Here is a 25,830-nt window from a genome sequence, read left to right as displayed (position 1 = left end):
CTATTGTTCTGTTCAATGCCAACCTTTCCTAATTCTTCATATCTTTACCCATCAAAAGTCTATTTCAAAGTATTCAATTGAAGGTGAGACGGGAGGAGCCTCGCATCTTACTTCATGAGATTTAAAAACCCAATTTAGAGGCAACCTCCCAAATGTCTTTACCCATCGAGACATTGATGATACAATGTACGTTCCCCAGTTATTTATTCTCCTGTGTAATGAATGCCTCAGTAATTAATGCCGCACTAATTTGTTCAAATTTGTTGACCTGCAATGTTAAATCATCCGTTTACCCAATTGACATTAGCAAGCCTGCAAAGGGGTATAAAGAGGAAAGGGATATGGAATGAGTCACATCTGCCTTTCCAAGATGACAATGTCTTTCTTGTCTTTGAGTCTCTTTCTTTTGTTGTGCCGTCCTGCTGGAACGGGTGAAGTAATGTGCAGGCGTTACGCCAAGTTTGACCTTTCTGGAGTTTCCAAGCAGGGGGATATTATCCTGAATGGATTATTTCCTGTACATTTTAGAATAATTCAATCAAATGTCTCCTTCATTGCTGAACCAAAACCACCTCCCTGTGATGGGTAAGTCCTGGGGGTATTGCGATTTGCTTTGGAGTAGATTTTCTGGGTGACATTATAAAGGTCAGTTGGCATTAAAATAGCACTAGCTACAATCAACTAGTTAATCCATGCTGAATGTAACTATATAATATCAACAAAGAGGCGAGGAGATTCTTTCACAAGTGATATTGAGGAATTGAAATTCTTCACACCTGTCCAGTGATCATGACTGATCTGTTATAGGAACGAGCTGGGGATTGATGAGGCCAGGAAGTGGTGAAAATATTCAGTAGTCAGGTAATATCTTTAATTCATTCAGGGGATGTGGGTTTCACAGAATGAGGCAGCATTCAATGAACCATCAGATCATATCCGACACTATTTATTGTTAAAATTGAGCGCGCGTTCACCACTTCAGTTGGCAGCTCATTCAACACTCCCACCACACTCTGTTTGACAATGTCCCCCCTCATATTCCCCCTAAACTTTTCCCCTTTAACCCATGTTGTCTGGAATGTATCTCACCTATCCTCACTGTAAAAAGCCAACCTACTCTGTCTACCCCTCTATCAAATCTCCCCTCGTTCTTCTACGCTCCAGGGAATACAATCCTAACCTGTTTAACTTTTCCCTATATCTCATTTCCTGAAGTCCGGGCATTAGAGATAAAGATGTAAAGTGAATGGGAGTGGGAGGAAACAACAAAGGAGGAGGTCCATGAGATTAATTGACAAAAATGTCAATAATACAGGAGGAAGTAAATATTAGGCATCTGTAAAAATAATGACATGAATCTGACAGAGGTACAAAGTTGAACTGAAGGATCATTGTTTGAAATTGATGACCTCAATGTTAAAGTTGGGAAGCTGAATTTTAGGAAAAAGGTGTACTGTTAGTTGAGATAGTAACAGAAAATTTTGGAAACATGCTGAGGGCCAGGCAGCATCTGTGGAGAGAGAGGCAGAGTTAAGTCAAGTTTATTATCATCTGATTGCACAAGTACAACTCGATGAAACAGTTTGGCCATCCGTGTAGAACATGCAGACAAACAATGAGACATAACACCCAGACAGGCAAATGATGCATATGCAGGTCAAGTACTTCATCTATACAAATAAATCAACATTGTTTCATGAATAGGAGAGTCTCGGAGGGTCAGTGTGAGCAGTTCCTTTGATTGTTCAGCATTCATTCTCTCTGCCTGTGGGAAGAAGCTGTTCCTCTGCCTGGTGGTGCCGGTTCTGATCCTCCTGTATCTCTTCCCCAATGGCAGCAGCTGAGAGATGCTGTGTGCAAGGGTTGAAGGGTCCTCAATGATTTTGCATGCCCTCTTCAGTCAACGATCCAGGTAGATCACGTCAAAGGGGATGCTTATGCCATTGGAATTGAGTGAAAGGGAAAACTATTTAAGCTTACGTTGTAGAGAGGATGGGGAGGAATGGACTTGGGTGGCATGAGCACTTGTTTCTTAACCTCGTGGTTTTCAAGAGCGTTACTCACTCTAATGTAGGAGGCTGAAGAGTGAGCTTTACAATATGAACAGGAGAATCGATAACGTGAATGCTTACCAAGGGTAGATGAGATGAGGGAATTGACATCAAAGCAGATTCGTGTCTTGATCCATTTGAATGGGGCTGTGTATTCACTAACATATGTGAAGTGCATCAGGTGCCTAAGTCACTATAACCATACTCAATGCCTGGGCTTGTTGTTCATTCATCAGATGGAATGTCAGATGCAATGTGCAGGCATAGACATCAGGAATAAGCTGAGCAGGACTGCATTTCTCTACATTACGGCCAGTTAATGAAAACCAAACACATCCAGTTATTTTGTTCAGTTTTCTTTCTGAGTATTTTTTTCATTTTAATTACTTATCGAAGTAATGCCATAAAAATTTTTGGGACACTCTTTATGCAGAGGGATTAAAAGGTAGAGCGTGAAGCTGGGTTGACACTGCACATCTATGGCAATATGTGTTCAGCGATTGAGATTAATAATTTATCAATCTTTCTCTTGTGATTTAAAGGAGAGAACATGGTAAATCTAGCCAAAATAGTCCTCTCTGTTTGACAAAATATCAATATTATTAATTTACATTACCAATAATTGGTAATTCTGTCCAGCCCGCTGGAATAAGTATCTCAGGATTGTATGCGATTTCATGAATGTACTCTGACAATAAATCTGAACTGATATCTAGCTCAGTGTCTATTTCCAAGTCGATGGTATGCTACTTGAAGGAATTATTTTGATTAGCTTGAGAAAAGGTGTCAGTGTTATGAGGAGACGATGGAACGCAATCGGATTGCCCTTCAAAAGAATTAATCCAGTCTCTATGGCAATGTACTCACTTTTCTTGCCACAGTAGTCCATGACGTGTTATTCAAAATGCTCTGATCTGCCAACATGATGGAAGTGCCTAACCAAATGAACATTTTAGCTTCAATTCCAGGTCCTTTCGCTGGATGCAGACAATGCTCTTCACGGTACAAGAAATAAACCAAGACCCTTCTCTCCTGCCAAATATAACTCTTGGCTATAATATTTACGACACGTGCACCACTCCAGTTCATTCGCTGAGGGCGACGTTATCGTTAGCCAGTGGGCCATCTGAAGATCTCTCCCATTACAAGTGCAAGGGAGCTTCATCCATTCCTGTGATTGTTGGTGATTCCGGGTCCACTCAATCTCTGGTTGTTGCAAGCACAGTGATGCCATTCAAAGTTCCAATGGTAAGATCCCAATGGCACATATGTGAATGTTTGAATGTGGGTCATTATGGAATGAGCAATTGAATTGACTATGGACATCACAGGGCAAACAGTTACTTTTAATGGGTGGCCTTTGTTGTTGGGCAAATGTGCAGTTAACTCTGCACTCATTCACTTGTCCAATTTGTTCAAATCAACCAAACTGTCTCACCAAAGCAAGTTCCACTTGCCTGTGTTTGGCTCATATTCATCCAGTAATTCTCAACCTTTTTCAGTGTGAGGCCCACCTGACTTCTGGCCTAACAAACCATGGCTCCCTAAAGCCAACGACTGAGTAATATTTTCAAGTCAAAGGCAGCTCTGCAAGAAACACATCTTTTTCTAATTTAAAGTCCTTGATTTAACAGTTTTAAAGACCCACATGAAAGAAGCACAGAAGTAGACCTTTTGGCCCTTCTCCTCTGTGCTGATCCATTTTTCTGCCTAGTCCTACTGACCTGCATCCAGTCCATAGCCCTAAATACCTCTCCAAATCCATGTACCTGTCCAAATTCTTATTAAATGTTACAATTGAGCCTGTTTTCACCTTCTCAGTTGGCAGCTCATTCCATACTGAGCTACTCTCTGTGTGAAGAAGTTCCCATGAAACCTTTCGCTTCTCTCCCTTAACCTATGTACCCTGCTTTGTATCTCACCTACTCTGGGTCTCACCTCCTCTGGAGGAAGATTATAGCATTCTGTTGTGCAGAGGTGCTTGGGAGTCCTTGTGCATGAATAACGAAAAGCTGGTCAGCAGGTGCAAATGGGATATTGGCCTTCATTGCTGGAGGGATGAAATTTAAGGGCAGGGAGGTTCTGCTGCAACTGTCCAGGATCCTGGTGAGGCTGCTCCTGGAGTACTGCACGTAGTTCTGGTCTCTTTATTTGAGGTGGTGCAAAGGAGGTTCACCAGGTTGATTACGGACATGAGAGGCTTGCTTATGAGAGATCGAGTAACCCGTAACTATACATTGGACTTCCTTCTCGAAGCCCATCCGTTCAAAGTTCCCAATAATATCAATTGTGCAAAAGGACAAGGACATTATTAAAGGAATCGATAAGCAAGATGCAGGGAGGTTGTTTTCACTGGCAGGTGAGACGAGAAACCAGGGTCATCGCCTTAAGTTTCAGGGGAGCAGATTTGAGAGAAGGATGAGGAAGAACTGATTTTCATGGAGGGTAGTGAATCTGTGGAATTCTCTCTGCAATGAAGCAGTAGCTCCTTCTTGAATCAATATATTTAAAACAGAGTCAAATAGATATTTTGCAGTGGGGGATTTAAAGGTTATGGAGAAAAGGCAGGTTGGTGGATGAGCCACGATCTCATGGAATACCAAAGCAGGTTCCATGGGACAGAAGGCCGGCTCCTGCTCCCAATTCAGTGATTCCCCACTCACATACCACCTCAAATAATTTTTTACTAACCACAGAGCATCTATGGCATCCAATATCCTCTAGTTTTTGATTCCTTTTTTAATCTGGGGAAAAAAGGCTATGATTATTTATCTATGCCCCCGTGATTTTTATAAACCCTTCCCATGTCAGCCTTCAGTTTCTGAAGGTACAGGGGAAAATCCCCTCACACACTCTCCAATTCTAGTTATGTCCTTGTGAACCTTATCTGCAACATTTCCAGCTCAGTGACATCCTTCCTGTAGCTGGGGCACCAGAACTGCGCACCGGGCTCAATCATATGACGGGTGATGTGTGTGTTCCTCCAGGTCAGCTACTTCTCCTCCTGCACCTGCCTCGGAAACAGGAACGAGTTCCCAGCCTTCTTCAGGACCATGCCGAGCGATGTCCACCAGGCCCGGGGTTTGGCTCAGCTGGTACATCGGTTCGGCTGGACCTGGGTGGGATCAGTGGCTGGCAGCGACGATTATGGCCGCAGCGGCATTCAAGCATTCAGTGAGCAGGTTAGTCGGCTCGGCGTGTGCATCGCCTTCACCGAAGTCATTCCCAAGGTGTACTCCCGGCAGAAGATCCTTCAGATCACGGAGGCAATCAGAGCGTCGACGGCCAGGGTCATCGTCATGTTTGCCATTGAGGGGGATGCGTACCCTTTAATCAGAGAAATTGTGAAGCAAAACATCACTGGCAGGCAATGGATTGCAAGTGAGGCATGGGTTACATCAGCTTTAATGGCAACCAGAGAGAATTTCCTCTCTCTGAGTGGAACAATAGGATTTGCTATCCACAGGGGGGAAATCCCAGGCCTGAGGGATTTCCTTCTCGAAGCCCATCCGTTCAAGACTCCAAATAATATCTTTGTGAAAGAATTGTGGGAGACAACGTTTAAATGTTCCTTCAGGACGTTAGCTGAACTGAAGAAGCAGTGGGAAGTGGCATCATCTCTGAAAAGGTGCAGCGGATTAGAAGATTTAAACAGTACTTACAATATATATTCTGATGTGTCAGAATTACGGATTTCATATAATGTGTACAAGGCAGTGTATGCTGTGGCCCATGCTCTTCACAATTTGCATACATGTGAACAAAGTAGAGGCCCATTTGACAATGGAACATGCGCAAATATCTTCAATCTTCGACCAGGGCAGGTAAGGTATTTCAGGCATTTTACAGGAATGCTCATTGCACCAGGGTCAACACATCTGAGGAGGGGCAGAGGGAAAGGGAAGTAAATTAAAGGTGAGATTGGCACCTGGAGGGCCATGGTTTGGGTGGTCGTGTGGGGAATCACAGACACCAGTTCTGCCCCAGTTACTGTGAAGGCTTCAAGATTCAATTGATTATCATGGTAATAAAACAGTGTTGTATTACATGAAATTTCTTTTTGCCTGCTGCATGGCACAGATTCGCCACCGGCAGGAATTGCCTAACCATCTCTTACAATCAGATTTACAGTCAGAGAATGAGAAGCAAAAGAGAATCACACCAGAGTCACCGAGTGTCTGTAGATTTGCCTCCAGTGCTTCTGCATCCCCCACAGCCACACAAAGTCCAGTCCAAACCATCAGCAACCCAAGTTCCGGATCCAAACCTCTGACATTCTCACCCTCAGCACCTCCTCACTTCCCAGTTCTGATGTCTGGAACCCCTCCAGCCAGTTCGAGCCAATCTCCAGCAGTCCACGGCTTCCACGGGTTCCTTGCCTTGTGTCGTCAGCAGCCTGCCGCATATACTGGTCCTTTAGCTGCAGAACCTCCTCACTGGTTCACTGCCGTGATCACCAACCTTGTGGGTTGTCTCCTCCACTACTCCTTCTCAGAGAGTTCATGATCTTCCTGTCCTCTGGTGCCCTGTTCCAGTCCTCCACATCCCTGGAGTCTGCAGCCCCTCGTGGCTGCCGCCGATTAATAGGTGTCACTGTCTTGGGCACAGACTCGCGGTCACGGGAGCTCAATTGAAACCACTGTCACCTCCCTCAATGGGCCATTCAAAGCCTTCTCATTAATCCTGGGCCAGACTATGACTGGTCCATTCTGCTGCCCCAAGGGACTGTGAACATTTTGTACTGACTGCAGTCAGGGTGGAGAATTGCGGTGATAGGATAAATATAAATGCAGATACTTCTTTAGGAGGAAAGGCACTGAAAAGTGGTGCTGGTGTCTGGAAAGGTGATGGTGTTCCTCAGGGGGTTGGTGCTTGGAAAGGAGATGGTGCTCCACATGGGGTTGGCATTGGAAAGATGATGGTGTTCCACAGGGGGTTGGTGTTGGAAAGGTGATGGTTTTTCACAGGGAGCTGGTGTTTGGAAAAGTGATGGTTTTTCACAGGGAGCTGGTGTTTGGAAAGGAGATCATATTCCATAGAAGCCTGAGGAAATTAGGAATATGGCCTGAACTCATTAACAACTTTAACATGTGCATTTGGAAAAGTGATGATGTTTGGAATGGTGATGGTGTTCCACAGGGGGTTGACATTGGAAAGGTGAAGGTGTTCCACAGGAGGTTAGCATTGGAAAGGTGATGATGTTCCATAGGGGCTTAATGTTTGGAAAGCTGATGGTGTTCCACAGGGTGTTGGCATTGGAAAGGTGATGGTGTTCCATAGGGGCTTATTGTTTAGAAAGGTGAAGGTGTTCCACAGGGGATTTGCATTGGATAGGTGACGGTGTTCCATAGGAGGTTGTGTTGGAAAGGTGATGGTTTTTCACAAGGGGCTGGTGTTTGGAAAGGTGATGGTGTTCCACAGGGGGTTGGTGTTGGAAAGGTGATGGTCTTTCACAAGGTGCTGGTGTTTGGAAAGGTGATGGTGTTCCACAGGGGGTTGACATTGGAAAGGTGATGGTGTTCCACAGGGGATTGGCATTGGATAGGTGATGGTGTTCCGTAGGGGCTTAATGTTTGGAAAGGTGATGGCGTTTCACAGGGGGTTAGTGTTTGGTAAGGTGATGGTCTTTCACAAGGTGCTGGTGTTTGGAAAGGTGATGGTGTTCCACAGGGGGATGGCATTGGAAAAGTGATGGTGTTCCATAGGTGGTTGGTGTTGGAAAGGTGATGGTGTTCCATAGGGGCTTAGTGTTTGGAAAGCTGATGGTGTTCCACAGGGGGTTGGCATTGGAAAGGTGAAGGTGTTCCATAGGTGGTTGGCGTTGGAAAGGTGATGGTGTTCCACAGGGGGTTGGTGTTAGAAAGGTGATGGTTTTTCACAGGGAGCTGGTGTTTGGAAAGGAGATCATATTCCATAGAAGCCTGAGGAAATTAGGAATATGACCTGAACCCATTAACAACTTTAACATGTGCATTTGGAAAAGTGATGATGTTTGGAATGGTGATGGTGTTCCACAAGGGATTGACATTGGAAAGGTGATGGTGTTCCACAGGAGGTTGGCATTGGAAAGGTGATGGCGTTCCATAGGGGCTTATTGTTTAGAAAGGTGAAGGTGTTCCACAGGGGATTTGCATTGGAAAGGTGACGGCGTTCCGCAGGGGGTTGTGTTGGAAAGGTGATGGTTTTTCACAAGGGGCTGGTGTTTGGAAAGGAGATCATGTTCCATAGAAACCTGAGGAAATTAGGAATATGACCTGAACCCATTAACAACTTTAACATGTGCATCTTTGGAAACACCCTGTAAGGCACATCACTGCATAGTTGAAGAAACTGCCGAGAGTTGTTCACGCAGCCCAGTCCACCATACAGACTTCTCCCTGGATGCCATTGATTCTTCTAGTGTTGGAAAAACCACATGTTAAAAGACTCATCCCACCCTGGCCACACTCTCTTTATCATCACCATTGGCACAAAGATTCCCGAGTGCGAGATCACGCACCACCACATTCAAAGACAGTTTCTCCCCCCTGTTATCAGACTCTTGAATGAACCCCATACTACTGAAAAAAGGTTGCCTATGCTCTGTACTGATGATCTCTCAAAGCTACTCCCTGTGCTGTGTTATACCCGCTCTATGCTTTGATGAGCTAGACTGCTCGCAAAAGCTTTCTCACTGCATCTTGGTACGTGAAACTTGAACTGGGAGTACCTCTCACTAGGATATGTACCTGAATGTAGGTGTCTGATTATATGAAGGGAAATTGCTTAATGGGCCAAAGAATACACATATGCACATTGTGAGATGAAAGCGAGGGGATTCTTATACATTGGTTCAACATTTCTGCTCTGTAAGTTCCACGCAGTTCCATGAATAATTGTGAATTTGAAAGGATTTGAAACTATTGATTAAATTCCAAGTGAAATGGCCTAGGCTGATTCTGTCAATTGGTTTTGTAAAGATATTGCCATTTGCCCTAAACTCTGTCACCTTTTGTGAAGCTTGTGCATTATCTTGAGGGATTGAGATTCATCAGTAAATCGGGAGAAGAGATTAATTTTGATGAAAATGGCGACAGTGTCGCAGCGTACGACATTGTGAATTGGCAGGGAAGTGAAGAAGACTCGGTCAAATTAGTGCACGTCGGCCGTTTCGATGCCACTTCAGAAACTGGCCTTGAACTAAATGAAAAGGATATCGTCTGGGCTGGTGGAAAGACTGAGGTAACCCACTTACTCTTCATCTGCTTTGAAGCTACATCAGCATTTTTATTCATTCATTGAGTCCATGTTGAAACCAGGTAGATGGGTAGGAAGAGCTTGGGCCAAATGCCGGAGAGTGGGACTAGTCCAGGCTGCCAACTTGGTCAGTATGGATAAGTTGGGCCAAAGAGCCTATTCCATCTTGTGTGGCTCTTTGAGTCGACATGGGCATTCTTTCAGCTTTCTCAAAGCACATACTTTAAGGATTTAAAATAGAGAGGTATGGGAGCATTTAGTACTTTTTTAAAGGAATAAATGGGTAGCGCAACATCGAAAGCCAAAGGGCCTGTACTGTGCAGTAGTGTTTTATGACTATATGAATTGACTGTTGATGAACAGTCCGATTAATATATATAATCTCTGGGAAAACACATTACAAAAACTTATAACTTACTTCATCACTATTGTAAAAATCTGTTTGACAGGAACATTTTCTGCTCATGACAGAAATAACCCCTGAATTAATTTTTTAGGCATGTAGGTTTTTGTTTTTTAAAAAAATCAATTACCTAGAAAACAAATGAGCATAGAACACTGCATCACAGTACGGGCCCCTCAGCCCTCAGTGTTGTACTGACCTATAATGTCCCTATTGTTGCTGCCTCCAGCACCCACCCTGGCAAGGCCTTCCAGGCACCCACAACTCTCTGAATAAAAATAACCTTACCCCTGATGCCTCCCCTAATCTGATCAATTGAGATGGCCCTTGATGTTATATATTTGTAATTATGCAAATTTTTTCAGAAATAACATTACATGAGCCAATGGATTGGACATAAATTTGGGCACATGACATTACAAACAGTTTAGAGAGTTCTACAAAGAGTCTATTTTAAGAATAGAGGAAACAGATGTGATAATAACGTTAGGGTATTTTTGTTTTATTCATGTACGGTGGGCAGAAAGCACCAACCTAATTATTCAAAGATGGGTTTCTTTCCCTGTTGTTGTTGGACTCTTCAATGGATCTCCATTAGTAGAAGATGCTGCCTTGCACTGTTTTTACCTCTTTAACTCCAACCCAACTCTACCTTTAGTTGACAATATATCCTGCACTTTTGTTTTCATCCTTGCTCTATATAATGTATGAAATAAAGGCTGACTTGCCTGAATAGCACACAAAACAATATTTTTCACTACTTCAGTCCACGTGACAGTAAGTGATTTATATAAATGAATCACAATCTCAGTTTTAGATACACTGAGCTTGATTTTCCAGGGAAGAACCCAATCGTGCCTCTTTGGCTGCCTTTTAAATGAGTCTATACGAAGGCACGTGAGGACAAATAAAATCTCACCACAAACTTTATCCAGTGGTGACCATCCTGAGCATAGAGTTGCACTACTGGAGACATAATGGTGCACATCTATTTCACAATGTCTTACACAAATGGGAAGCAAGGCAACGACTTGCGGCAAACCTTTCCACAGGATTGATGGAATGTAACCAATTCATCGGATAATGAACTGTTCTGAAATCAGACCCGAATTCGTTTTTTTTTGTTAATATGTCAGGTTCCAGTAAAAGCTGCCCCTCACCCCCCAGGAACAAGGAAAGCGAGTAGAAGTGGGGAACAGATTTTCTGCTTCTCTCTTTCAATCTTTTTATTGAGTTTTATAGAACAGTCATGCATTGTATAGAGAACGCAAGGTTACCAAATATGAAGAATACAAGTATATTTCCAAAAATAAAACAATAGCATTATACCCCTTCCCCATACAATGTTGTCGAAATGACAGAAAAAAAACCCCAAAGAACTCACACTCTTCTGAAAAAATCCTGGGATGTTTTGACATAAAACTAAAGGTGGTATAGTTCTTCCAAATCCATAAAACATGACTGACTGAAGTTAAAACCACGTACATAAATAAATACATTCAATAATCAAAACAAATAGATTTAATGACCGTGAAAATAGTCCATAAAAGGACTCCAAATGTTATTCAAACTAATGTTAATATACAATGCGGAACTCCTGATCTTTTCTAAATTAAGACATGACATAACCACTGAGTTCTAGGGGGTGAAACAGGATTTTCCATCCAAGTACCTGGTGCCATGAGAGTTGCTAGTATGGTCAGATGAAGAACATAGCTCATTAATATCACCTAACACTCCAGACAAAGCTGTTAAAGGATGAAGTTCAAGATTAACATGTAATATTATTGACAAACACAAAGAATTCCCTCCAATAATGTTGAAGACCTCGACAAGACCAGAACATATGTTTCAAGGTTGCTTCCCCATTGTTACATCGGGGATTTGGATCAGGAAATCCACTGAAATCAGGACAGAATTTGATTTTTTTACTCTTCTTGTTTTGCTCTGTCAGGTTCCCTTGTCATCGTGCAGTAAAAGCTGTCCCCCAGGAACAAGGAGAGCGAGTCGGAGTGGGGAACAGATTTGCTGCTTTGATTGCTTATTGTGTGCAGATGGTGAAATTAGCAATGCAACAGGTATGCAATTCTGATTGGGTTTTACATAGATCATAGAACTTTACAGCATAATACAGGCCCTTCAGCCCACAATGTTGAGCTGACCTATGTAAACTTAGTCCACAAAAATCTAATCCTTCCCTAACTCGCACCCATAACCGTCCATTTTTCTTCTGTGCCTATCCAAGAATCTTTTGAATGCCCTATTGTACCACCACCTCACCATAACCCTGGCAATGCATTCCAGGCACCCACCACTCCCTGAGTAAATCTCATACCTCTGATGTCTCCCCTGAACCTGACTGTACTCACCTTAAACAGATGTCCTCAGGTAATTGTAATTGTCACCCCACGATAAACGTGCTGGCTATCCCCACTATGTGCACCCCTTTTAAGCTTAGATACCTCAGTAAATCCCTCTAACAACAATTTGGCTGAGGAGAGAAGTAGATTTTTAGGCACCAAATTATGACCTTAATTATGCAGCCTGAAAAGGTCAATGGACGCCGATCTAAGAACTCGGGTCATAAACATAAGCTATTCTTTACTTCCTATTGAGGCTGTGCGACCTGTTGAGTTTCTCCAACAGTTTTGTGTACTGCAAAACCAAAGGAAATGTTTGATTATATATAATTGAAATTCTGTTTGATTGCACATTGATCTTTTAAAATGTTACCTGCAGATTCTCTCAACTGTGTCCCGTGTTCACCGGAAGACTGGCCCAACTCACTGAGGAATGAATGCATCCCCAAACCCATCGAGTACCTGTCGTTGGAGGACACCCTGGGGATCACCCTGACAACAGTGTCCCTGCTGGGAACAGCCAGCGTGGTGACTGTAGCAGGGGTGGTGTGGTACTACAGGAGAACCCCCATCGTTCGAGCCAACAACTCTGTGCTCAGTTTCCTGCTCCTCTTCTCCTTGGCGCTGTGTTTCCTCTGCTCGCTGGCCTTTATCGGGGAACCCTCCACCTGGTCCTGCAGGCTGAGGCACACCATGTTCGGCGTCAGTTCAGTTCTCTGCCTCTCCTGCGTGCTGGCCAAGACCCTGGTGGTGCTTGTGGCATTTAAAACCACTCTCCCCGGCCACAACCTGACCAAGTGGTTCGGGACCCTGCAGCAGATCCTCAGTGTCCTGCTCTGCACAGCCATCCAGATGGTGACTTGCCTGCTGTGGCTTCTCCTGGCCACTCCCTTCCCAGTGAAGCAGACCAAATATTACAAGGAGAAGATCATCTATGAGTGTGATTTAGGCTCAGTGGCTGCGTTCTGCTGTGTGCTGGGTTACATCGGTTTGCTGTCGTGCGCCAGCTTTGTTCTGGCATTCCTAGCTCGAAAACTCCCAGATAATTTCAATGAGGCAAAGTTCATCACATTTAGCATGCTGATCTTCTGTGCAGTGTGGCTGGCGTTTATCCCAGCCTACACCAGTTCTCCAGGGAAGTACGCTGTGGCTGTCGAAATCTTTGCCATTTTGGCATCGAGTTTTGGTGTGCTTATCTGCATATTTGTCCCCAAATGTTACATCATCCTGTTAAAACCAGAACAAAACACCAAGAAACATCTGATGAGCCGAACTTGTCCCAAAAAACCAATTCAGCTATAATTTTCTCATTGTTAAATCTATATCACCACATTCTACAAATTAACCATGATAGACTGTATTACAATGAACAGGAAGGTGATTCCAATGTGTGTAGGAATCTTTTATTTATCTTTGTTTGTCCTTGCTCCTCTGTTGAAGTATCGGCTGTAGTTAGTACATCTTTACCCCTCCACAAATCTTTGTCCGCGAAGCCAAGCCAAAGAAAGAAAGAAGACGTATAATATTCACACACCGCAGAATGGTTACTTTGGCCCAATTTGTCCATGCCTGAAGTTGATTGCTTTTTTTTTCTTACAAGCCCTTCTTCTCCATTTATCTGACCAAATCCTGCAGCACCAAGGATTCATCTGGTTTTCCCGTGCAGTGACCTTGTCAACCCATTACTGCAACTTTACTTTGGTTTTTCCACTGAAGTCATGAGCTCCTTAGCACAGATTGTCTCCTTCCTCCATTGACAGCTTCAGAATTTCTCAGGCAGAGACTAAAAGAAAGGACAAATCACAATCTGTGGGATGAGCAGCATCTGTGGGAGTAAAAGAATAGTCAGCGTTTTGGGCCTAAACTATTCATCAGGACCCCAACGAGTCTTGATGAATGGTTATGGCCCAGAATGTCATCTGTTCCTTTTCTCCAACTGATACTGCTCAATCTATTATGTTCCTCCAGTCAATTGTGTTTTGCCCTCGATTTAAGCATCTTCAATATGTCTCCAAAATAAGAAACTTTGCTGAGGGAATGTGTACCTTCGAGAGCCTACCTCCATTTAAATTAACACCACGCAATCCAAAAGAGCTCATACAATGGGAAGGTCATTGGAATTCAATGAGTGCATGCAGACATCCCTGTGTGTTTGTCCCACCTTCCCTACAGCTTGGTCATCCTTTATCCTATGGTTCAAGAGCAGAAGAAGTGCCAATTCTCTGGGAATACAAAAGCAGAACAAACAGTAGCAGGAGTCGGACATCCAATCCCTTCGAGCCTGCTCTGCCATTAAATAAGATCATGGCTTAACACCACCTTCCCCTCAGGAAGCCTTAATTGTCCTTCTACACAATAATCTCTGCAACTGAGTCTTAAATACACTTAATGAGGCAGCATCTGCTGCTTCCTTGGATAGAGAATTACACAGATTTTCTTCTCTCTGGGAAAACCCAATTCCTCCTCATCTCCATCCTCAATCTACACCTTTAAACCTTGAGACTCTCTCAGCTACCAGTGGAAAGAACTTTCCTGCCTTTACCTTACATGTCCCTTCCATAGTTTTGTACATTTACAATTAATATGTTTCTGTCATAGGCTGTTTCTCCAGCAATAGCTGGAGATGGTTAACTTGAACTTGGAATTTTGGTATCAGCAAGGTCTCTGCAGCTAATGCAATCACTTGAACAGGCAGCACACTTTAGACTGTAAGCATTGCTCCACTAATTCTAACATCAAGCCAAGGGTCACTGGAGGTGTACTTATATTTGAAAATGTGAAAAGAGGCACAGAGTGGATGAATTTTGTAGGGCCTGTTTCCAATGTGTGTTTTGTGTTGTGTGTGAACAGCGTTAGAAAGTGAAACTGGATTGAAACTTTCTAAACTCATAAATATTTCAAAATCGCTCATTGTCTCACTTAGTTTAACATTATTGGTTGTATTTTCAATTGTCACCTGCAGCAATAAACAGTAAAAAGTTTTACTTTGAATGGTGTCCAGCCATGTTAACTGATACTTAAGTACAACAAAAGTAATCAGGTAAAGCTTATCGAGAAAAGTAGAGTTAAAACAGTGCTAATGCACCAGCTTTTACCAACTAAAGGTCAATTTAACAGTCTAATAACAGTAGGAAAGGAACTGAGTTCTACAGTAGCAGTTGAGGCTTCAAAATGGCAAGATGGCAGGCTTGTTGAAAGACCCCATTTTAAAGATGGATTGTGAGTTCTGAGTTCAGCCTGTTCAAAACCCTTGTAGTCCTTACAGGAGGAAATGGCTGGCTACAGTGTTTCTCCTGAAATAAGGGAAACAAGAGGCACTCTGTGGTGATCCGGCGGCTCACCACAAGGTTATCATTTGGAAAATCCATGATGGGGCAAGACACTGAAATGACGGATCAGAGTAAATCAGTTTGTGTGTGTCCAAAGAGCAACAAATATCTCTCTGAAACCAACAAGAACCTTCCTGAGTGGTAAGCATCAGAGCCTGGTTAAGATTCATAAATGTTAAATTGTGTGCACAGTCTGACAATGGCCTGATGCCAGTGAACTTGGAGAAATGAAAACTGAATGTTTGGACAGCGAAACAGAGAACTTTTCTGAACATTACATACCCATGTCCTTAGAATTAGAAGGGGGTTTAGTTAGGTTAAAGTTATAGAAATAAGTTAAAGATTGATTTTGTTATTATGTTTAAAGATAATTAAAAGCAACCTTTGTTTAAGTAACCATTGTCTTGGTGAATTTCTATTGCTGCTGGGTTTTGGAGTCCTCTGGGCTCGTAACACTGGGAATAGGCAGGCAGAGGACTGGTTTTGGATTGGGAGTGTGGCTTCGTGGAGCAGTCAGAAAAGTTTGAAACTGGCTGGGTGAGATCTTCCTGTTCAGTAGGACCACCCCACCATTGATGATTTACTTTGTGCTTCACCTCCATGTACCTTGGAAGATTATAAAGATCAGGCTGCCCTCAGCACCAACCCGGCTTTCAGTTCAAGAAAACTGATTGGTCAGTTAGAATTGGCTTCAACATCCCTGGTCTTCAAAGGAAACCAAGTGTATCCTTAAAGAAAAAAAAAACCAAATGGACTGGAACCTTCACATTCCCTGATTAACACACCACAGTAAAACGTCAATATAGTCCAAAAATTGATTTTATTAGTTTTGTACTCTGGATCAACACTTATTATTCAACCTTTGGATAAAATATAGAACATGATGAAATGAATAGTCATGTGACTAATTATTGTGTGACAAATTAGTGGCACATGAGACGAACTGGTACTTTTATGATCAGATTTGACGTATTGCACTGAGCAATGCTGAGTAAATAGAGGTTATTTTCATAAACATAAGGATAATGTACACATTCACCAGCGTTCTTACTTGCTTCAGCCTCACAGAACAGAAGATATACCAGACATTCAATTGCCACACTGGTCTAAAAGAGATGATAAATGTAAAGGATCCATAGATGAATATTCACAACTGGAGATAAAAGATATTTCAATAGTGAAAACAGTTCTTTTGACTTTTCTGGAATAGCTGTTGGTGATGTTTAAGATAACGTGGAGAGTTTCCAGAGAGTGAGAGCCAACAGAAAAACTTTTTTGACCGCTGGATGTGCTCCTTTATAACGCTGCTGCCTTCTAGTGTTAATTTAATGTGTGCCTGCTGCTTCTTTGTGTGCATTCAGTATGCGTGTGGCTGCAGCCAGCAAGAACTTCATTGCACGATGTACTTACGTATACGACCAAAAAAAAAACTTTAATCACACGGACTATCCATCCCGTAATTTCCTCTGCACTGGGAAATGAAAAGATTGAGTCTGCCATATTAGTGCCTGGAAACTCAAGGCTACCCCTGCTTTTATTCATTACTCTGATGCATTTGAGAGATTTGCCATTTCTGAATCGCTGGTGCAGATACACAGTCGCCAATCCAGTAATGTCTCCACTACATTCCGGTGGTGATGGAGTGTCAATTATTAAAGCGACTAATTAGAAGGGTTTCAGAAGCACAGAAATCCCAAGTCAGGCGCTTTTATGTGAAGATTTCCTTCGACCCTTTCTGAAGAGATTTTCCCCGTTGATTGAGCTTCCTGTTGGACGTTCGTAACTTCCACTGTCGAAAGCAGGTGAGCTGGATACGTCACGGTGGTACCGGACCTGATCCGCCCAACATCAGAAGAAGCACCAGAAGGTGGTGGATGCGACTCAGACATCATGCAACCTCCATCAGCATCATCTAACGAACCCTCCTGCTGCCTAGGATAGGCAGCCAACATGTGAAGGACCCATCACTCACCGGACACACCCTCACAAAGAGGCTCAAGAGTGTGAAGTCAGGCACCAAGAGGCTCAATAAGGAGAAATAGTCTTTGAACCTCCTGGTGCCTGACTTCATGCTCCTGAACCCTTCTCCAGTGGAAGAGGAATATGAACGTGTGTCCGGTGAGTGATGGGTCTCCTGAATGAACCTCACGAGAGTGACCTCATGCTGCACTTGCTATGAACTAGTTGATCCTTTCACTGCAACAAGTGTAATTTTACACTTGAATTTCCTCTTTGACCAGCTGTATGCAAGTTATTGCTGACTTGCCCAAATGCTTGTGGAAGAACCATTCTCGCTGGACAAGGTAGAATGTGCCAAGAACTTGAAATGACCTATTTAAGAAGGGATCTTTCCCATCAGAGTCTTCTTTGTATTTAGCTCAGGCTTCAACAAGATAACGTAACACTTGGGAACAAAAATGCAGAAAAGCAAACCAAAGCTGGACGACAAAATGGCAAAGATTTGAACAGTAACAGCGTATTTGCCAGGAGAACTGACATAGACTGGAATGAAGGTCAGCCAAACAGCACAGAAGATAAGCATGCTGAAGGTTATGAGTTTTGCCTCATTGAAATGGCCGGGTAGCTTTCGAGCTAGAAAGGCCAGGACAAAACACAAGCCGGATAAAACCCCAATGTAGCCCAGCGCACAATAGAAAGCCAGTGCAGACCCCACCTGGCACTCCAGGATCACCTTTGTGTTGTGATAGGTCATATCTTTCGCTGGGAATGGCGAGGCCCTTGCAAGCCACATGGAGCAGATCAGAACCTGGACGAGAGTACACGCACAGACTGTGAATCTCTGTTGGGAAGCCCCGAACCACTTCATTGTCCCCCTCTGAGGAACGGTCGCCCGGAACGCCTTGAGTACAACGATCGTTTTCACCAGAATGCAGGACAGGCAAAGGACGAATGCGACGCTGAAGAGCGTGTGGCGCAGTGCACAGGACCAGACGGACGGCCTGCCCATGAAGGTGAGCGAACACAGAAAGCAAAGCACCAAGGCAAACAGCAATAGGAAACTCAGTTCCGAGTTATTGCCTTTAACGATGGGAGTGTCCTTGCAATAAAGGAAGACGCATGCAATAGCTAGTGTGATAAATACTCCGAATAACGCCACAGTCATCAGTATAACTCCCATGTTATCTTGAAAGGAGAGAAACTCGATGTCTTTCATTACGCAGCGCTGCCTGTCATCGTTGGACCAATATTCCAAGGGGCATTTCATGCATTCCACGGAATCTAGGAGAATTCAGCCATGTGTTAACAATGAACGAGAATTGCTTTATCTTTAAAATCATACCATGTGTAATTCTAAACATTGACATTAAAATTCCCTCCTGCATCCTCTCAAGCTGCGTATTTCAGATTGTAAGAACCTACGGGTCTAGCTTGACTTCTCGTCGCCTCGGGAAACCAGCCAACGTTATCAAGGAACTCACCTTTGCCAACCATACTCTGTTTAACCCCCCCCCCCCCCCCCATTTACAGGAATAAGATTCATGAATGTGCGAGAACCCACTACCAGATTCAAGGATACTTTATTTTCGCCTCCTGTCAGACTCACCAAGTTATTATCCCATTGGTATTTGCACGGTTCTCACCGATCTCCACCTGTAACCCTGAATTCTATATTTTTTGGGGGTTGGGGTTGATGAGTAAGTATGAATGCACGACGAATGTTTATCCTGCATCTTGGTAAACATGACAATAAACAAACTTCGTGGTTTTAAAAAAAACCTCTTAATTTCTGCTAGGTTTTCTTTTCCAGTTAACTTGCATCTGTTGCTGGACCTCAGTAAAATCGAAAAATATCTATGGTACTTAAATTCGAGTATTCCAGGCCCGAAATATTTATTGCCTTTTAGTTCCAATGGACGATGCCTGACCTGCTGGGTTTCTCCAGCACTTGTGTTTATTGCAAACCGTTTTTGTCACTCTTTCATAGGATTCAAAGTCATAGACGGATGCCAATCAGCCCCTCTAATCCATTCCATCTCACAGTTATCTATTCTCCCCTCATTCCCACATCCGAGGTTCTACCACTCACCTACACGTTAGTCCGAGTTAAACATACCGTCTCCGCACGTTTCTGGGACGTGGGAGGAAACCAGAGCACCCGGGGGAACCCTACGCAATCACAGGGAGAGCGGGCAATCTCCACAGACAGATAGCGCCAGAGGTCGGAATCGAACCCGAATCTCTGGGGTTGGGAGGCAGCAACTCTACTAGCTGCACCGCTGTGCTGTGCCCACCAGGAAGGTGGTCCATGTATTTCGTCCCTGGCGTGTTTTTGTCATGGAAATAACAATTAGCATCAGACTAAAGGCCTTCCCAGCTAAATGATTTTTGCTAACCTGTTGCATTGTTGACTTCATCTTCGGCACATGGGATGCAGTCAAAGCAACAGATGGGTTGTCCATCTTGTACAGCTTTCCACTTACCAGGAGGACAGCTTTCACTGCACACTGAGTGTGGCACCTTGGTAATGTGAGGAAAGAAAAATGTCAATCGAGTCATAGAAACCTTCAAGCATGGAAACATGACTTTCAGCCCATCGAATACTTTCTGACACTTGCTTACACTAACCTGACATTTAATTTTGGCTTTGCTTCCATCAGCGCCCTCCAGATTCCAACTGGTTCAATTTACAGTGGCCAATTAATACAGCAACTAGCATGACTTGGTATGTGGGGGGGGGGGGGGGAATCATAGCACTGGGCGGAGTCCTAAGCAGCCACAGGGAGGACGCGCAAACTTCACACTGGCAACACCAGAGTTTAAGATTGACATTAAAAGGCGTGAAGTTAGATTCCTGAACCCATTTGGTGCAGAGATTCAGTGGAATCACGTGGAATTATTTGATTGATATAGACGACGAAATCAGACTTCAGTCTCACGACCTCTGTGTGTAGATGAAGCATAGTAAAAGAGCCAGGATCTCCAGGTGTTTAGAACACCGGTTGTTCTTTTTTGACCCATCAACACTGAAGAGCAGGATCCATGGCATTATTTTCACTATACGATGAATTACTTCCTAAATATTGGAAGAGTCAGAGACCATGTATCAACCCAACTCGCCCATGACGACCAAGATAGAATTCTGCGCCAGTCCTATGTGCCTACATTTATCCTTAGCATTCTAAACCATATTGTCCCAAATGCCCATAGCAGCGTCCACACCCACCTTTGGCAGGTAGTTCCAGAAATGAGTCGCCCTATGAGTGAAATGAGTGATGGATCAGGTTCCCCTTAGATCTTTCCCCTCTCACCTTAAATCGATGCCCTTCAGTTCTGGAATTGAAGCTAACCAACTGGTCCAAACTTTTAAAAATGTATAACTGCACCTGCAGCCAACCCACTATTCAAATAACAACATTTATAATGAAGCCCACACTTCAAACAGAGACTTACCGCACTTTTGTTTCCATGCCACAGAATAATCTCTTCATTTATCATGAACTCTTTCCCTGGTGCTCCAGATGCATCAAAGTAACCAACTGTCACATGTTCGACAAACCCTTTGTCATTCAACTGCCAGTTTATAATGTCGTACAATGCAGGCGGGTCCCCATTTGGATCAAAATAGACATGTTCCCCGAGGTGGCTTGTAAATCTCACAGCTTGCAAGTGATGGAAGAGCTGGCAGCCACAAGGAGAACATCAGAGCAGAATTTTCTTCATACGGGTTGTTAAGGTTATTTAATAGTGCAACAATTAAAATCTAACATGACAATCTATATTCAGACAATGCAAAAACATAGAACACCCCAATGTGCTTCATATGAACATTTAAATAATAATTAACACTGATGGGACGTCAGGAGAGATGGGGAAATATCTTGCTAAGCGGGCAAACCTAAAAAGAAACCCAAATATCGTGATGCGTCGAGTGCATGGGAAGTTCCCATTTTTGACCTTAATATCTTCTACATTCTCAGTTCCCTCTGTGGTTTTCAACCGATCTTGCTTTTCTAGTGCAATATTTCTCAAGGCGTTGGTCATGTAGGGGAAGATTAACCAACAAATCTTCAATTATGGGCGATGATTGCTGTTGTATAGAACATGGAATATTACAACACAGTACAGTCCTTTGGCCCCAGATATTGTGCCAATCTAAACAAACTTACTCCAAAATCTAAACATTCCTTGCCTCATACTTATGTTTCTTCAATCCACGTGCCTGTCTAGGCGTTTTAAATATCCCTATTGCACCAGGCTCCACCACCATCCCTGACAAAGTATTTCCGGCACACACCACTCCTTGCTGAAAACAACCAGACCCCTGACTTTTTTCCAAACATTCCTCCCCTCACCTAATAAATATGTTGCTGTCGCCCCGAGAACCAAGGGCTGCCTGTCCGCCGTATGGTCAAGCATCTCAGCAGCTTTTAAGTAGTATTAAGTCACCCCCCACCCTTCGCTGAAAAGAGAAAACCCTTATTGAACATGGTGAATGCTAACACAATGTCGACATAAGTTCATGACTGCGTGGAGTAACAGACAGCGACAGGAGTGCCTCTGTTTCTCACCTCATGCTTCAAATTATTCACAGTGACGCCTAAAGATCACCTATGGATGAGCGATCGGTTTCACTCCCGAGCGATAATGAATATTTTTGGGCAAGACGCAGCACGTCAGATTATTTTAATGTCAAATGAGACAAAAACCAGTGATCTGTTTGAGATAAGACCGATAAAGGTATGAAGGTGACCTGGGGAATGGAGCTGATGTGCGGGGAAGTCTCAACTCGTTTGTAATAAAGAGCAAATTAGGCGCCAGTCTTCTCTGCTCCAGGGTCAAATAAATTCCATGTTTTGTGCATTTGTCTTGGTACTTTCAGTAATCATTTTGGAGGAACATTTAATTATGAATGCATCTATAAGACTAAAAGGCATTAACTTATACTTTAATTCACATTACATTCTTAAAAATAGAAGGCATCTCCAGTAATGTTCAATTTATGATTAACCTAATATTCATTGAACACTACAGTACAAAAACAAGCCCCTCGACCCATCTAGTCTGTGCCGAACTACTATTCTGGAGAATTCCGATGATCTGCGCCCTCCACACCCCTCCCTTGCATTTACCCATCTAAATATTTCTTAAATAGCAAATCTGAGCTGGCATTCACCCCACGTCACTTCTATTAATTACATTAGGGAATTATTTACCATTACATTTTCTTACCTGCCATGGATCAATGTTTGATACATTAGCACAGAGACGGACTCCCAATAATTGATCTCGACAAAATAGCAAGCTGTGCATTCCATGGGCTATGGCATAAACTGCTTTGTGGACGTTATACGTCACTCTTAAATCACTCACGTCAAAGAAGGAATTATTCAGCTTCAGTAAATCTTCTTGCCCTGAACATCTCACTGCATTGGGAAGATCTGTCTTAAAAGTGCAACCAAATAATGTTTCCCAGAAAACATTCATAAAATTATCAGTTGAATTTGAAGGACGCAATCTTAAAAGAAATCTTCTAAATTCGGGGATCTTCATTTTGTGACTTGCAAATCCGATTGTTCCCCCGAGAGATTTGAAATTTTGCATCGCGGATGGTCGAGCCGCTGTGATCCATGCTTCACTTGCTATCCATTGAATCCCAGAAATGTTTTGCTGAACGATTTCTCTCAGCAAAGGGTAAAGATCGCCTTCCGAGGCAAAAGCTAGGATAACCTTTGCAGTGGACGCTTTTATAGTATCCACGATCGTGAGTATCCTTTCTTTGGGATATGTTCTGAGCACTGTTTCTGAAAAAGCAATGCAAACTCCAGCTTGCTTTACCTGCTCAGTAAACGCTTGAATTCCATTTCGCCCATATTCATTGTCTCCTGCGATGGTTGCAATCCAGGTCCATCCAAAATGTTTCACAAGCTGTGCTAAAGCTTTGGCTTGAAATAAATCACTTGGAACAGTTCTAAAAAATGTAGGAAATTCTTTCTTGTTGCTAAGGCATGCACAAGTCGAAAAATAACTGATCTGCAAATAATTAAAGAAAAAAAATATAAACCAATGGATTCTTATCCATATGGAGCTATGGGTATTAATCAATAATTGTTTCTGTTTAGTGTGAATGGCAAAGTAAAGATGTTTGGAAGTGGCACTTACATTTTTCAAACATGACGTTGGGATTTCATTTCGTAACAGAATATTGCAGCACCGGACAGGTCCTTCTGCCTACAATGTTGTCCGATCCATGAAATCCTACCTAACAAACTAAACATTCCTGACCTCAGACCCACAACCGAATTCCATCTCTGCATCTTTAAGAATCTTTTAAGTTTACTTATTTTACCAACTTCCATCATCATCGCTGGTCATGCATTCCAGGCCCCAACGACGCTCGGTGTAAAAACGCACCTCTGATGTCTCCCCTTAAACCCCGCCTCACCTTGGACAGAGACCATATGCCATCATGTTAAAAGACCCCCCCCCCACACACACGCACCCCTTCCACGTTACCCTCCTATCAAGTGTGTGATAGCGGACCACCGGTTTCAAGAACAGTTTCTTTCCTGCCATTATCTGAACGAACACAATATAACAAAATTATATTGCTTTTGTTCTGTGCCATTTGAACTCCATCTTTAACTCTGTGCGACCTCTTAGTTACATAGATCATGGAAAATTAAACGAAAACCTTGCACTACGACGTTGTGTCGACCAATGTAAACCTACTCCAAACAATAACACTTTTTTTCCCGTCTCACACTCATAACCCTCAATTTTCTTATATCTACGTGACTGAAAGATTTTAAACGTCTCTTACCATTGAAATTCCAAAGGGTGCCACTGCGCGTGAAATTGAGATTGATTGGGATGATCCAGATTCCCCAACGATAGCTGGAATGGGAGCAGCTCCCTGGCATTTAAACTCTGCAATATATTTTTCCTGACCATTGATCAGTGTTAGGGCTGCTCGTTGAGACTGCGAAGGCGAAGCACAGGAATCGTGGATCCTATATCCAAGCGTGATATTTGGGAGGAGGGTTGGATCCCGGTTTATCTCCTTTATGGCGAAGATCATGATTTGCGTCCAGCGAAACACCCTGAGGTCAAAACTGCAAGACAGACAGGGGCACGATTTGTAAACTTCACAAAATTAAAACAACACCTCTCATCAGGCTGCTGAACGAAACCCACTTCAGTGCTCTCCTGCACACTTTCTATGAATTAATTGATATTTTCCTCCCTTTGCAACTCGCTATTCTTCTCCACAAATGCCGGAGGAGCTCAGAAAGAGCTGCCGAGGAGGCAAAGCTGTATCACCGACGTTTCAAGTTATGAGGGAAAAACAGGCAGATACCTGAATTACAAGGCTGGGGAGAAGGGAAGAAAGGGCAGCTGGAGAAGAACAGATCAACAGATAAAAGAAGTTATTGGATATAGATAGGAAGACATAAGAACTGAATGGGGAGGGGTGCTTCTCTCTGAAGTATAACTGGGGAAAGGAGAAAGAAAGAAAATAAAAGAGAGAGAGAGAGAGAGAGAGGGACAATTACAGAGGTAGAGGAAAGGAGTTATCGGGAAAGATGGAGGCGTGGATACAACGGAAATTGGAGAAGTCGATGTTAATGCCATCTGGTTGGAGGATGCCAGATGGAATGAGAGATTTTTTTTTTCTAATTTGCAGATGCTCTCAATTTGTCAGTGCATTCAACCATGGACAGATATGTCAACAAGGTTTGGGGTGGGGAATTTGGGCTGATGTGCAGATAAAGGATATGCGGGAGAGGGCCTAATTGATGGGTAAAGAAGGAGGATATGGCGGATGATGTGGCATGGAAGACCTCATCCTGGAAGTAGATGCGAAGGAGATGGAGGAACTGAGAAAAAGGAATGGAATCCTTACAGGGGAGAGGGTGGGAAGAGGTGTAGTCGAAGTACCTGTGAGCGTTGTGGGTTTTTACAATATGTCCGTCGAGGGTTGGTCTCCAAAGATGGAGACAGAAAAATGGAGAAAGGGAAGAGTGTTGCTAGAGATGGATCAAGTGAATTTGAGGACAGCAAAATGAATAAAGTTGACGATCCCATCATGGGTGCATTTCAGCACCAGTGTAATTGTCGATGTAGCAGAGGAAGTGTTGCGGAGCCTTGCTTGTGTAGCCCTGCAGATCACCCTGGAATTGTGGTTCTACTTTGTAGGTCTGCAAGAGCCGACCTGCTGCTTTGTTCCCCGAAACACTTTTCTTTCCACTGTGCCATGGGTAATGTGAACTTGAACGTTCTCAAAACACTGACTTATAGCGGAAGAAACAGAATAGTGTGAAGGCGAGGAACGGAGATGGAAATTAAGAAGAGCGTTTTCACAGTTGTGGTTAAACATTATATAACCCTAATTATTATATTTCCTACCAACACTCGAAATTGCAAATCGGTCATAATTCCTGCTCCACAATATTGTAAATAGGGTATCAAATATGGATTAAAATGCCTAA

General features: G+C 43.2%; 2 protein-coding genes across 2 annotated transcripts; one reads left to right on the top strand and one right to left on the bottom strand.

The window, feature by feature from the left end:
* Window positions 1-448: 448 nt before the first annotated feature.
* Window positions 449-13,352, top strand: LOC138743616 (extracellular calcium-sensing receptor-like). Its single transcript, XM_069899138.1, has 6 exons — window positions 449-585; window positions 3,008-3,299; window positions 5,039-5,875; window positions 9,051-9,272; window positions 11,645-11,768; window positions 12,430-13,352. Exons 2-6 carry the CDS (start codon window positions 3,033-3,035, stop codon window positions 13,350-13,352), a joined length of 2,373 nt encoding a protein of 790 aa, XP_069755239.1. The 5' UTR covers window positions 449-585; window positions 3,008-3,032.
* Window positions 13,353-17,472: 4,120 nt separating this feature from the next.
* Window positions 17,473-24,453, bottom strand: LOC138743084 (extracellular calcium-sensing receptor-like). Its single transcript, XM_069897898.1, has 5 exons — window positions 24,162-24,453; window positions 22,571-23,371; window positions 20,792-21,019; window positions 19,735-19,858; window positions 17,473-18,619 (listed from the first exon to the last, which is right to left on the bottom strand). Exons 1-5 carry the CDS (start codon window positions 24,417-24,419, stop codon window positions 17,715-17,717), a joined length of 2,316 nt encoding a protein of 771 aa, XP_069753999.1. The 5' UTR covers window positions 24,420-24,453; the 3' UTR covers window positions 17,473-17,714.
* Between the last annotated feature and the right edge of the window lie 1,377 nt (window positions 24,454-25,830).

This window comes from Narcine bancroftii, chromosome 9 (assembly GCF_036971445.1).
Source record: "Narcine bancroftii isolate sNarBan1 chromosome 9, sNarBan1.hap1, whole genome shotgun sequence".
In the NCBI taxonomy this organism is placed as follows: Eukaryota; Metazoa; Chordata; class Chondrichthyes; order Torpediniformes; family Narcinidae; genus Narcine; species Narcine bancroftii.
This window is presented reverse-complemented; position numbering and strand designations above follow the sequence as displayed.

What these genes read in the sequence shown, in the direction of transcription:
- LOC138743616 (XM_069899138.1), top strand. Translation starts at nt 3,033, where the DNA reads ATGCAGACAATGCTCTTCACGGTACAAGAAATAAACCAAGACCCTTCT. An exon ending in TGCCATTCAAAGTTCCAATG is followed by an intron (nt 3,300 to 5,038) that starts GTAAGATCCCAA and finishes GTGTTCCTCCAG; the next exon opens with GTCAGCTACTTCTCCTCCTG. An exon ending in TCAATCTTCGACCAGGGCAG is followed by an intron (nt 5,876 to 9,050) that starts GTAAGGTATTTC and finishes CCTTTTGTGAAG; the next exon opens with CTTGTGCATTATCTTGAGGG.
- LOC138743084 (XM_069897898.1), bottom strand. Translation starts at nt 24,419, where the DNA reads ATGATCTTCGCCATAAAGGAGATAAACCGGGATCCAACCCTCCTCCCA. An exon ending in GGCATGGAAACAAAAGTGCG is followed by an intron (nt 19,859 to 20,791) that starts GTAAGTCTCTGT and finishes CACATTACCAAG; the next exon opens with GTGCCACACTCAGTGTGCAG. An exon ending in TGAAGTCAACAATGCAACAG is followed by an intron (nt 18,620 to 19,734) that starts GTTAGCAAAAAT and finishes GAATTCTCCTAG; the next exon opens with ATTCCGTGGAATGCATGAAA.